This window comes from Pseudonaja textilis, chromosome 1 (genome assembly GCF_049901715.1).
Source record: "Pseudonaja textilis isolate UNSWEBS1 chromosome 1, rPseTex1.2, whole genome shotgun sequence".
NCBI classification, from domain to species: Eukaryota; Metazoa; Chordata; class Lepidosauria; order Squamata; family Elapidae; genus Pseudonaja; species Pseudonaja textilis.
In genome coordinates, this window is record NC_141990.1 from 297,127,971 (window position 1) to 297,140,406 (window position 12,436).

General features: G+C 37.3%; 1 protein-coding gene across 2 annotated transcripts in view; it reads left to right on the plus strand.

Moving 5' to 3' along the window:
• The first annotated feature begins 7,199 nt into the window (after nucleotides 1-7,199).
• Nucleotides 7,200-12,436, plus strand: part of EML1 (EMAP like 1) — a 154,157-nt gene continuing 148,920 nt past the window's right edge. The window contains exon 1 of one of the 2 annotated variants that reach the window (XM_087922171.1): nucleotides 7,200-7,506. In XM_087922171.1, the coding sequence (XP_087778297.1) occupies nucleotides 7,476-7,506 (31 nt within the window). In that variant the 5' untranslated portion in view covers nucleotides 7,200-7,475. The remainder of the gene's footprint in view (nucleotides 7,507-12,436) is intronic. The other variant, XM_087922170.1, reaches the window with a different exon arrangement.

Here is a 12,436-nt window from a genome sequence, read left to right on the forward strand (position 1 = left end):
TTCTAGAATCTTAACATTTCTTTCTTTCCTTTAATCATCTGGCACTTTACTAATGTTCCAGAATTTTTAAAAGATAATTATATTCAATCAGATCATCAGCTAGTTCCCTCAGCACTTTTGGATGTAGTCTATCTGGCTGTGCAAATTTAAACTCATTCAAAGAAAAGTATTCCCAGAATATAGAAATATATAGAAAATGTGTCAATCTAGTTCAGACTTGTTCTTTTATCTTCCCCTTCATTATTTCTTGGAAGAACACAAAATTTCTTATTGAAGACTGAATAGGAATTGTGCTGCCATTTCTTTGTATCTCTTATCTAGATCCAGTCACAATGATGGAGAAAATATACTCAAGAGGACAAAGGAAAAGAGCCAGCCAGCAGAAACTATGTAAATTGTTGGATTATTTCTATAATGTCAGTACATGGTATTACACACAGTTCAAGAGGGCAGATGCTCTTCTGTGAATTGAATTTTTTTCAGAGAAATATGGCTTGCTAATTTGATGAGCCATTTATCTAAGTGGTTCCTTCAGGTCTATTTTCCTTGTGAAAGTCAAAGAGGCAGCTGTCTTGTTCATCACACAAATTAATCCTTCTAAATTTAAATGTATATATAGCAGCTGTAAGTGCAACATAAAATCATAAGGGGAAAACCAGAACTCTGAGTATTGCTTTATTTCATGGACAATGTAATAATATTGTACCTTGGACTAAGCAATGATTTTTTTATATAAAAATGTTGTTACATCTCATAGATGATCAATTTATTTTTTTTCAAAAACAAATAAATTTTTATTCTATGGACCTCATTTTACTTGCTGCAAATTGACCCATTTAGTTTCCATTAAATATTTTGTAATCTAAGCAAGTGACTTGCAAGATAGATGTCTTAATTTTGTTCCTATTTTCTCTATTTGAATGGCGAAGCTAAATCCTTCTACTAAATAGTTTGATCTGAGAAAAGTTAAGTTTTCTTTAAGCATGGCTACTGTTCTGTGTTATTCTTAAATAACCAGGTCTTGCAAAGCAAAGCAGAAATCTATTCCTCTTTTCGCACACACCCCTATCCCATTTCCTTTCATCCCGTACCCCATGCACTTATTTAGCACTAAGAAAGCTCTCTTTTCTACATCTGGTGGAATATCTATTATTCCTTAAAACACTTAAACAAATTATTCAAAACATGAAGTATGAGCATAACCTCTGGGAAATTGCCTTTTTATTTCATGGTATGAGAGCGATGTTTAGCTGAGATTCTATATAGTATCTTTATAGCATAAAAAAGAAGGGTTATAAACATTTAAAACTTTAATTCTCTATTTATTTGGAAATAAGTTTTACTGATATCAACAGAGTTTCTTTTTGAACAGGCATGTATAAGATTGCTTCTCTAATAAAATTATTTTCAGGATATTTTTACCTTGTTTAAACTATTGTTCTTGTGGAATATTTTGGCTTTTATTTCAAGGACCGAAACTACCCTTTCTCTTTTCTTCTTCTTTATAGCAGACAATGTGGTCCACCCTATTCATTATCCTCCAGATAATACAGGGTTATCAGTCTCATAATTCTCAGCCAGCATGACTAGCAACCATGCTGATTGGGAACTTCAGGCCAGGGGTTTAATTATGACTACTCTGGTTAATGAACCATTTCTGGACACCATTTCATTCCAATGCAGCTCACTTGCTTCTGTTCTGAAGACAGAAAAGGAATACAATGATAAGAATACAATGATTTGCCAGTAGCCCCTGGAAATAGTCTAGTGGCAGCCCTAGATAAACCATAATTAAATACATATGCAAGCTGTTACGAATTAAAATTTGGACTAAGTTTTATCTGCATATGGTATTGTTTTGCTCCTCTCATACATCATTCATTTAATTCTAGGATATCATGGCCCCATCTGAGATTACCATTCAAGTAATCTCTCCAAGCATTCTGTGCCTGATGAATCAGGCCTTAGTTCAGGACCCAGGCCAGAATCTGGTGGTCCCACCAGCTGGAGATTCTCTGTCCAGGACTCTAATTTAAACTCACCAGTGGAATATGAAGGCGATCTGGCTACCACTTCTGTCACCCTATTGATCACCAGGGTTATTCAGCTGATTTGGCTGGCTAAGTGGATATCTCCTTTCTCCTTACCACTCCATGTGCATGACTCCTGAAGCTGTGTGCTTAGTGGAAGAGGACAAACCATGCCAGATTAAAAGGAGTGTACTGATCTTCCATCAAGAATATACAATAGCTTTGCTCCCCTGCTGGAATCTTCAAACAAGCTCACCAGTATAACTCATAAGAATTATGGTGCTGCCAAATTTAAGGTGGATAGAGGTTAAAGCATTTGGTTACAAAAGAGAACACATTAGGAATAAAGAAATGTTCTTAATTGATGGTTATTAGCTATGAAGCCCTTTATGACATAGCACCTAGTTATCTGTGAGACCACCTGTGTCTGACAGTTTGTCCCCACCCTGTACAATTGGGTAAGATGGGCATGCTCTGGTTCCTTTGATTAAACAATGCCATCTGTTGGGATCTAGGAAATGTGTGGGTTTTTTGTTTGTTTGTTTCAGCACCTGTTTTGGGGGACAACATCTTCCCAGGATCTGTATGACTCCCATTCTGATGATGTTCAACAAGTCTTTGAAAATCTGGCAGGGAGTGGGATGGGATGGGTTCTGACAACCTTATGGAATCTTGCCTACATGATTAATGTTTTTTTCTGATATGTATGGTTTGCAATTTTACTGTTTTCATTATGTCACCTAAAATCTTTTGTGTGCAGCTTTCTGAGCCCGGCCAAAATTTGTGTCTGAATTGAAATGTTGAATTATTGAACACATGTATTCATTCATCTTCTAGTTTAATTTTTATGCTACTTTAATTTGTGCACGAATCAATTTAATTTTTCTAGACTTTGCCAGACTACTTAAAGGGTATATGTGGCTCTTACCCACCATCCATACTGATGAACAGCATTTAGTTTGTATCTGTTACTTTATCACAGTATAGAAATCACTCAACTATGAAACTGGGACAAACAGGAATTCAAAATGCTAATCTCTAAAAAAGTGACTTGCATGACATTGTATTCCATTGGATTGTATTATATTCTCTAAGATGTAAGTTTGTATTGAGATATATGTTTTGTGCATAGTGAGTACATATATTTGAAAAGGGACTTATATTATCAATTTGGAATTTTCCTAGAAATCCAAAACATTCAAAAAATAAATAAAGATCTGCTCCTTAATTTGCTTCTTTTCCCACATGCTTATTATTTACTCTTTGGTCCCTGTGAGAAGTGAATAGTTTCCTCTCCCTTAACTTGGAAAAAGAAGGGTGGGGAAGAAAGCAAATATGTTTGTATAGATAAGAATTGAATACACATAGAGTTCTATGATACATAATTTTATGCACACCATTTCTGTTTGGCAAAAGAGTGACGTATAGAACTGGGTTGGAATGTGTTCACCTCACTGAAATAAACAAGTATATACTTAATAAGCAGGCCCAGTTGATTAGCAAAAGCAATCACTCTGTCTGACCTTTGTTGTAGGTGATAAATGAAGATTGAAGGGGATCTATTAATCTCATCTGCTATATCAAGGAGGCACTTATCCCAGGCCTAACATGCTGCCAACATTTTAATCAGAGATAAGAACATGGAAGCTTCTGACAGGAGAAATCATGTATCTATCTTATATTAGCATAATTCATTTGTACAATTCTATGTAACCTTTTACAGGTTGAGTGGATGGAACATGTATTGCTTCTCTAAACAAGACAGTATTATTGTTTATTTACACTGCATTTCACTTTTCTCCATCCTATTTCAACAGCAGTAGTATTTTAAATTTTGCAATGTTCATTCATTTGCATATAGCAAATTAATTAATATAAATTAGAACCCCAGTCATATCTAGTTACAAGGCTGAACTATGCAATTGGAAATCCCGTTTAAATGTTACCTCTACCAGAAAGTACTTCTTTCACACTATTGGACTCATCACTAGTTGGAAAGCACAGGTTATCAAAATGTTTTTTACCTTAGACCTCCCTCTCTCATTATATATCAGTCAGATCCTCCTTCCTACCTCTGCTTTCCTTTTTAGATTTAGATTTAGGTGGTTTCCTTTTTTTCAGAAGGCAATTTAGGATGTGTGTGAGAGAGAAAGAGAAAGAGAGAAAGAAAGAGAAAGAAAGAAAAAGAGCAAGCCAAAACCAATGAAAATAATGCTGGAAGTTGGAACACCTGCCTGCATGTCCACAGTCTTAAATCTACCAACATGGAGCATAGTAATACTGTTTTACCTTGTACGGTTGTCCTACAGATCAATATTGGCAATGTATACAAAGTGTTTTATATTTGTTTTTATATAATATTTCAAGATCCTAATGATTTAGGCAAGATTGTCTTTAATAAGGTTCCACATGTAAAATAAAGTATAGTTGGGGCCCCGCGCAGCTCCTCTCAAAGAGCAGGTGACAGCTGGGGCCAAGAGGGCCTTTGCACAGCTTCACCAGATATGCCAGTTGTGCTTAAATGCTCCTGTAATTTTGTTGGTCTGAAGACCCATGTTACTTGATTAATTTTTATTCTAGGCACCAATGTGTGTTCATATTTGGGCGTCAGTTCAATCACAAAATATACTGCTGTTAATAGTACTGTCTGGAATGTGAATATTCCAGGTGGGAGGTCCATTAGACCAGGGGTCACCAACCTTTTGAACTTCAGGGACCACTAAATTCATAATTTAAAACCCCACTAATATTATCTGCCTAATGACCGACTGGGTGTGCGTGGCTAAGTGGTCATATGACTGGGTGAGCATGGCCAATTCAATGTCACTCACAACGAGGGGCGTCATGCTGGCCTCTATTTGCCCCTCTCCTCCCAACCACTCCTTGCCTTCCTGCCTGGGGTCCTTAGAGTCCCAACAAGAAGCGGTTGTTGGAGCTAAGCAGCTACCACGAGAAAGAGTTGCAAAACAGCTGGCTCAGTTCAAATTGGATCTGACCGAGAAGGAGACTTAGCTGCTGAGGACTAAGAGCATAGATTTTCCAAGCAGAGGGAAGACCTGCGGAAGTGCAAGGCCACGTGCCAGCACCTGGAGGCTCAGTGGGCTGAGATGGTCAGCCAGGCCATGATGCAGTCCCACTGGAACAAGGCCCTCCGGCTCTTCGCCACCAGTGGAACTTTCCTCCAGCCTTCGGCCAAAAGGAGGCTGAAGCAGACCCCAAATGGGAATTTCTGCTCCCCTCCAACCCGCACCAAAAGACCCTGAAGGGGGAGACTCTCTGCAGCAACACAAATGTTCATTGCATGTATCTGGCCCAGGGACTGTAGTTTGAAGACCCCTGATTTAGTGCAATATAAAAATGCAAATAATTTTTCTGCAGACCATCAAAATTCTCTTGTGGACCACCAGCCACCAACCATCAGCTGGTGACGGCTACTTTAGACAATCACTCATGACTTGGTCCCTTATAATTACCTTAATTGAATCTATAGGGGGCTGCCCCTGAAGACCATTTGGAAGATACAAATGACTCAAGCAGTGAAGGGTGTGTCATAGTATGCACAAACAACCCAGCTGTTTTGCAAGCTGCATTAGTTGCTAGTTGACTTCTGGGTACAGTTCAAGGGGCTGGTTATTGCCTATATAGCCTTTCCATAAGGTCAGGTTCCTTCCTGTCATTCATTTCTACTTTCAGTTTTATACGGTGATTTTTAAAGTTTGTATTAAAAATCCATATAAATATGTATTTCCAAATATGTAAAGGGTTTTTTTTTGAACTATGACTTATGAAGGGTTTGTACTGTTATCAGTAAAAAGGCATTTTATTTATTTATTTAAAACATTTACATAGCTGCCCATCTATAAACAGCTGGGTGGCTCCCAATCAAAAGTTAAAACAGCAAACAAAGCTATATTTTGCAGCTATCCTGCCTTGCCTTCTCATTACTAGAGTCTAGTCCATAATTAGGTATATAATTAAAATAAATTACTCCTAAGCATGTCTATTTCTGTGCTGTCTTTACATGCACTTATCTTCCCACCCATGCTAGCCTGAGCCTTAGCGACAATAATGCAATAAGAAGAATCCTATGAATTTATTTATAAATACTAAAAAAATACTTCGTTACAGTGATCACATTTTCTCAGAGAAAAACAAATTGAAAGAACTTTTGTGTCCAGGAAAACACTTCCTACATGAAAACTTGGGTGGAATACAATAACCTGGTCAGTTTCACTTACCAGAGTAAGCCACAGTTATACAAAATGAAGTCCGTCAACTTGCCTGGCAGTCAAGTGTGGCCTCCAAAGCTCCCCTCCCCCAGACTCTGTTGCCCACTAGGAAGTTTGAGCTGGTCTTGTTTTGTGTATGAGGCCTACATTGTATGTCTGCAACCATGGGAGAACATATTTTATTTTCAACCTGGGAATCAGTTGAGATGTGAGGAGATGGAGTCTTTATGCAAATAAATTGTAGAAGTATTAATATTAAATCAATTTAATATTTTCCCCTATCCTTTCAAAATCTTTTTATGTGGCCTTGATTTCTTCCGAAGTGTAACCTTGGTATGCCCTCAAAGACATGGTTGGATCTTAACCTAACAAAAAATGGGCACTGTTGGGTCATTGGTTTAGTTTGGGTTCACCATGTTGAATGAATCTAAGTGCTTTAAGAAAGCCATGGCTTGTAATATTCTAAGCTATAATATACATATACATACATACATACATACATACATACATACATACATACATACTACTATATATATGAGGTGCATGAATCAGGATTAAATCATGCTTTGTTTTAATCCAGAAATATAGAATTAGAAGAGAACATGTCTTCTGGAACTATTAGAATTGTTTTCTTAAAATATATATACTCAAAAAAAGTATCTTGGCCCCAGACATTTCCACACACATTGTCAAATTGTTTTAAATCCAGAGCTACTTTCGTGTTTCTCCAGTGCCTGAAAATCAGGGACATGTTCCTGTTACATAACCAGGAATGCCTTGGAAAGAAGCCCTGCCTATAAGCTTTTTGCCTCATGATTATTTCAGTGGGCATTTGAGTTCGGATTCCCAGCATAAGCTGAAAAGCTTTTTCATAAATATTCCATGGCATTTTCTAGCCTTTAATGTGCCAGTTACAGAGGAAGCTGTTTGAAGGGGAGGGATGTCAACAAATTTATCCACCAATAGCGTGCTCTTTTGGCACAAAAGCACATTCTTATCTTTACATCCCATAATGAGAAGGCAGAGCCAGAATATGTTGCACTAAACTTTTCGGGTGGGTAAATACACTGTTGGGAAGAAGAAAGAGAAGGAGGAGAGGGAGAGAGAGAGCTTACGTTTTCTTAACTCCTGATCGGCTTTCCCCGATGACGGAACGAGTTCTCTGTTTATCCTCCTGCGGCTTCTCTAAGCAGAATTAAAAGAAACTTCTTTTCGCATGATGTCAGACTGCGAGGGAATGGCTGTGGGTAGGTGCTTGATTTCTATTTACCACACTGTCCTAGTTCACATTCTCAGCTTGCAAAAGCAATACATAGGAAACTGGCCTGGTTCTTAGGTAGACATCTAATCCCGTCACTGTGGGAGAACAAGAAGGTGTGAGAGTTGGGGGGAGGATTTTCCGTTTCAAAGCCAGTTTACATCCTGCAGAGCTTTTGCATAGCCATAACAGGAAAAATATTGTGGACGTGACATGTTCTATTTTTGTTAGTTTAAAGTTTTGGATAATAAATGTTTTGTGTTTATTTGGCTTGCAAAAATAATTTATATGCTGAGGGATTAGGCAAGGAGCATTAATAGTGTGTGGAAATATGGTGACAGCATACATTGTGACTAATTCCTTAGCCATGGTAATATCCAGATTTGTGTTTGGGATCACCTTGGCAGGCACTGTCTGGAACAGGGACCAGAAATAGCAGCCTGCTGTAATATATTCCTGTCATTTCCTAACTGCCAAAGATTGCAGAAAGGGGAATGAAAACGAAACAGGGATTTTTGCTTAAGATGGAAGCGCTTTAGTATGAAGTTGAGTTCTTATCTCAGTATATCTAAGCACATTCTTTTACTGTTAGGAGGCTATGCCAATCTTAGCAACGCACCATAGAAATTGGCTGAAATAAATGTTCACAAACTTCTGAACCCTCGCTGTAAACACTGCCCGGTACTGTTTCTATTCCAAAAAGGAAATTGCATTAAGGGAATCCAGTCCAACTAAATGCTGAGCCATTTTGTGAAAATATGATACAAAACAGCTCATTTGAAAATAACTATAGATGCAGAAGAGCCAAACTTCTATCTCTTTCAGTACTGCATAAAATAATTCTGAGCAATCATGGAGTCACCTTATTTCCTGGGCATGCGATGATGTCCGTTATGGCATTTTAGAATGCAGATTGGTTTTCACTAGTGATTTGCAGCAGCTTCTACTGTCACTCTTCATTGTTGTGGCAATATAATGGCAGTCTTTATTACTCTAATTGTGTTATAGCACAATTAATGATTGGTCAATGCTATAAATCAGTAGAAGAAATAGCTAGAGACTATTGAGTTGATGCTATGTCACCAAGTATCTTCCTTTGTAAAGAATTAAGAGAATGAAGACCTGGAAATCCATTTATTCATAATATTAAATGCTTTCTCATTTCTGTTATCTTCCATTACTCAAGTCCTTGTTAAAGATTTACTTATTCTATAGCAACGTATAGCCAGAGAGAGAATAAACCTTACATAATGATAAGAAAAAAATGGAAGACTGAAATAACAGATAACAGATAAATGAACAGATTCAGTGGCTGTTTTTAAAAGTGAAATAAATAAATGGCCGAACGGAATATTTCAATGGAGTGAATTCACAAGTTTTGCATCCATTGGTTTGTTTATATCTAGTGTTTTGAGACTGGAAACTGAGGAATTATTAGCAGAATTACTTAACTTGCAAATCTTTGTTCTATGCTTCAATTATATCTTATTTATCATCCTCAAAGTATAATAAGTGTGCCCTAAAGGTTTTTACCAAGAGCTGAGTGATTGTGCCAATAGATACATGCAGATATAAGCTTTGTTTGAGTACTTTTTGTATTCAAAATATGTATTTCTATATCTCAAAACATGTCCAGTTCTAACTTCTGTATTGAATAAAAAGAGCATTGCATACATTAGAGGAGTAAAGTGGAAAAGAGAGATTCTTGTCTGCCATATCAAATGGCCTGTTGCCTAGTTTATACCGGAGCTAGTTGATAGAAGCTGGAAGCATATTTGCATGTTAAGCAGAGATGAGTCATATCAGGAAAGTGGGAGAAGGCAGGAAGGTAGGAGTTACAGTAAATGACTGAAACAATATTTACAATGAATGTAATTCAAATGAATGCCATAATGACTACACTCATGATGATTTTAAAAAAGAAAGCTTAAGATACAGATTTTTGCAACTATTGATAAGGAAAATAAAGTTTTTGCCTTACTGTGGCAATAACTGTATTAGAAATATTTAATCATTCGTAGTTCTATTGATGCCTGTGAATATTTGCCTGTTGCAGTGATTTTATGCTGGGGAAAGCATAAGGGATTAAAAATAATAACAACAACCTTCCTCACATTCATCATAATATGATTCTGTTATGGTCTCCTCACTTCATGTCCTCATACTGCATGCCTGAAAAGTATTTAAATGAATATATGAATTATTTTAATACAATTTTTATGCATAGTTTGACTCAGAACATTACCATACATGGCTTCAGATCTGTACAGGAAGTGAATTAAGCTCCTCGCCAGTTAGTTGAGTCTCATTGGCTGCTTTTATTTACGTCAGGTCTTGTCTTTCTCCTCCTAGAGTATGGAATACTTTTGTGCAAACGTAATTTGTTTGCACAAAATCTTTCTTTGCAAAATCCAGATCCGGTCCAGTAAAGAGTACCCAGAAACACTGCTGATGAGTTGGCTTTAGATCCATGCAGTATCAGGTATAACCTATAATATTCATAGTGTAGTATTTTGATACTGAATAGTTATTGAAGCGTAATACACAGTTATTGAAGCTTAATACTGCATGGATCTAAAGTCAACTCATCAGCAGTGTTTCTGGGTACTCTTTACTGGACCAGGATCTAGATTTTGCAAAGAAAGATTTGTTTTGTGATAGTCAAGATGTCTCCCTCAGGCTTAATTCCTTCATTCGGACCATGGTTAGATCCGCTCAGTATGTGGCTGGTTATTTGCGGCTCAGATTATTGTGTAAAATCAACTGGGTTAATTTTGTAATCCATGGTTCAATTAGTCATACATTAGCATTTTATGTAAACACAGTTAATAAGATTTTTGTAAGTTGAGTTCTCAGTTATAATACAGTAAAATCTAACAAAAGGCAGTTGGTAAACAATATCACTTTCTCCAACATGTGAGTAAAAGTATAGATGATGGCTGGATATTATTTACTTTTTCTATTATTCAAAAGGAAAGAGAACTCATGTGGAGCAGGAAATCCATCTGTGTTGGAAACTGAGATTGTGAAAAGAAGCAGAGAGATAATGTTGTTCTCTGTAGGAAATCCCAGGTCATTATGGATGCCTCTGGAAATCTAATGGAACAGGAATCTTTCATCATGCTAATTCTGGAAATCCTCATTTTCCCCCCTCAGACTAGTAGGGTTGTGTAAATACCAGAAAATCAGGTTATGAACATTTTAGTGAGTGTATGTGTGTATATTAAAATAATCATAAATCTTAATTATCTTCCTAAACTTACTTAACTTCATCTATCCATCCATCCATCCATCAGTTCATCTATTCAGTTATTTCAATGTCCTCAGGTCCCTCTCAAATTAATGACTGAATAGCTAACAACAGTTTTAAAAGTGTACATAAAAACAATGAATATATAACAATATATTAAACACTATACGTAATAAAACATTTAATAAAAACAGCACAAATATTATCAACAGTTGAGGTAAAAGAAACAGCAATTTAACACAATATCTGGATTCTCAAGTCAGCTGATAAAACTGCATCTTTTGCAGAAGTACATGCTTTTTGATTTACACGTTTTCCAAGATATCATACATTACGAATGGACTTTCAAGACCTTGTTATATTTATATTGCATTGTACTCATACAGTGAGAGTCATAAGAATAATGCATTTCCTGGCCTTTAAGGAACACAACTACTTTTGAATTTTGTAGCCAAGATTTGACAAGAAAAACTGTTTGTGATATTCTTTTTGAGGGCTAACAGATATTGTTTGCTTCAAATCTCCAAAGCAATTTTATTTTTATCATCACTCCCCCACCCCATCTGTTCTGACCTGTTTTTACCTTCCCCCAACAATATTTGTAATTCCTCAAAAAGAACAAAGATACATTATAGATAGTTCTCGCCTTAGGATCACAACCCAGCCCAACATTTCTGCTGCTAAGCGAGACAGTTGTTACGTGGGTTTTGTCCCATTTTACAACCTTTCTTGCCACAGTTTTTAATCATTGCAGTTGTAAATTAGTAAGAAGATTGTTAAGTGAATCTAGCTTTTCCATTGACATTGCTTGTCAGACGATCACAAAAGGATCGTGATCACATGATCCTGGGACACTGCAACTGTCATAAATATGAAGCAGCTGCCAAGCATCTGAAGTTTGATCACATGACCATAAGGATGCTGCAATAGTCCTAAGTATGAAAAATGGCCATAAGTCACTTTTTTCAGAAACTTTGAATGGTCACTAAACAAACAGTTGCAAGTCAAGGACGACCTGTACAGCAGATGAAATTACAGCAATGTATGTGATAAAAACATATTGGTTAGCCCCAGTGTTGCATTTCAAAAATTTTTACCATCGGTTTGGTGGGCGTGGTTTGCATGCCTGGACAGACTTTGTGTGCACGCTTGCAAAATGCGCTATCAGGATTCATAAAATGTCAACTCATAAAACATTTTCTATACACGTTTTATAGCTGTCACGCACACTTTGCACAGGCATAGAGGTATTTTGACTGACCTTCTGCAATCCTGCATTCTCCCTGTCGCTTCAGCAGCTGCCGCTTAGCAATCTGCTGTGCCGCGCAAAACAGCTACGCTTCAAAAGCAGGACATAGGACTTCCGGTTTGGGTCTCTTCAGAGACAGACCAAAATCCGCGATCATGTGCGGTTTCGATCTGTGCTCGCTGCTGGAGCGCCCCGATCCTTTGGATTCGGGGCTGAAGCCACCCCGTAGAGGTGATGAAGAGCGGGGAGATTGCTAGCTGAGTGGAGGGGATCCACATCTCTCTTCCTTGGCTGGTCTAAACTCCCTTCCCCAAAGGTGGTTGCAGCAGTGGTCAGAAATGGCCACCTCAAAGAAGAACCCGACTGGATAAGATTGTGCAGGAGGAAGACAAAGAGGAAAGCAGGACAGACGGGGCTAAA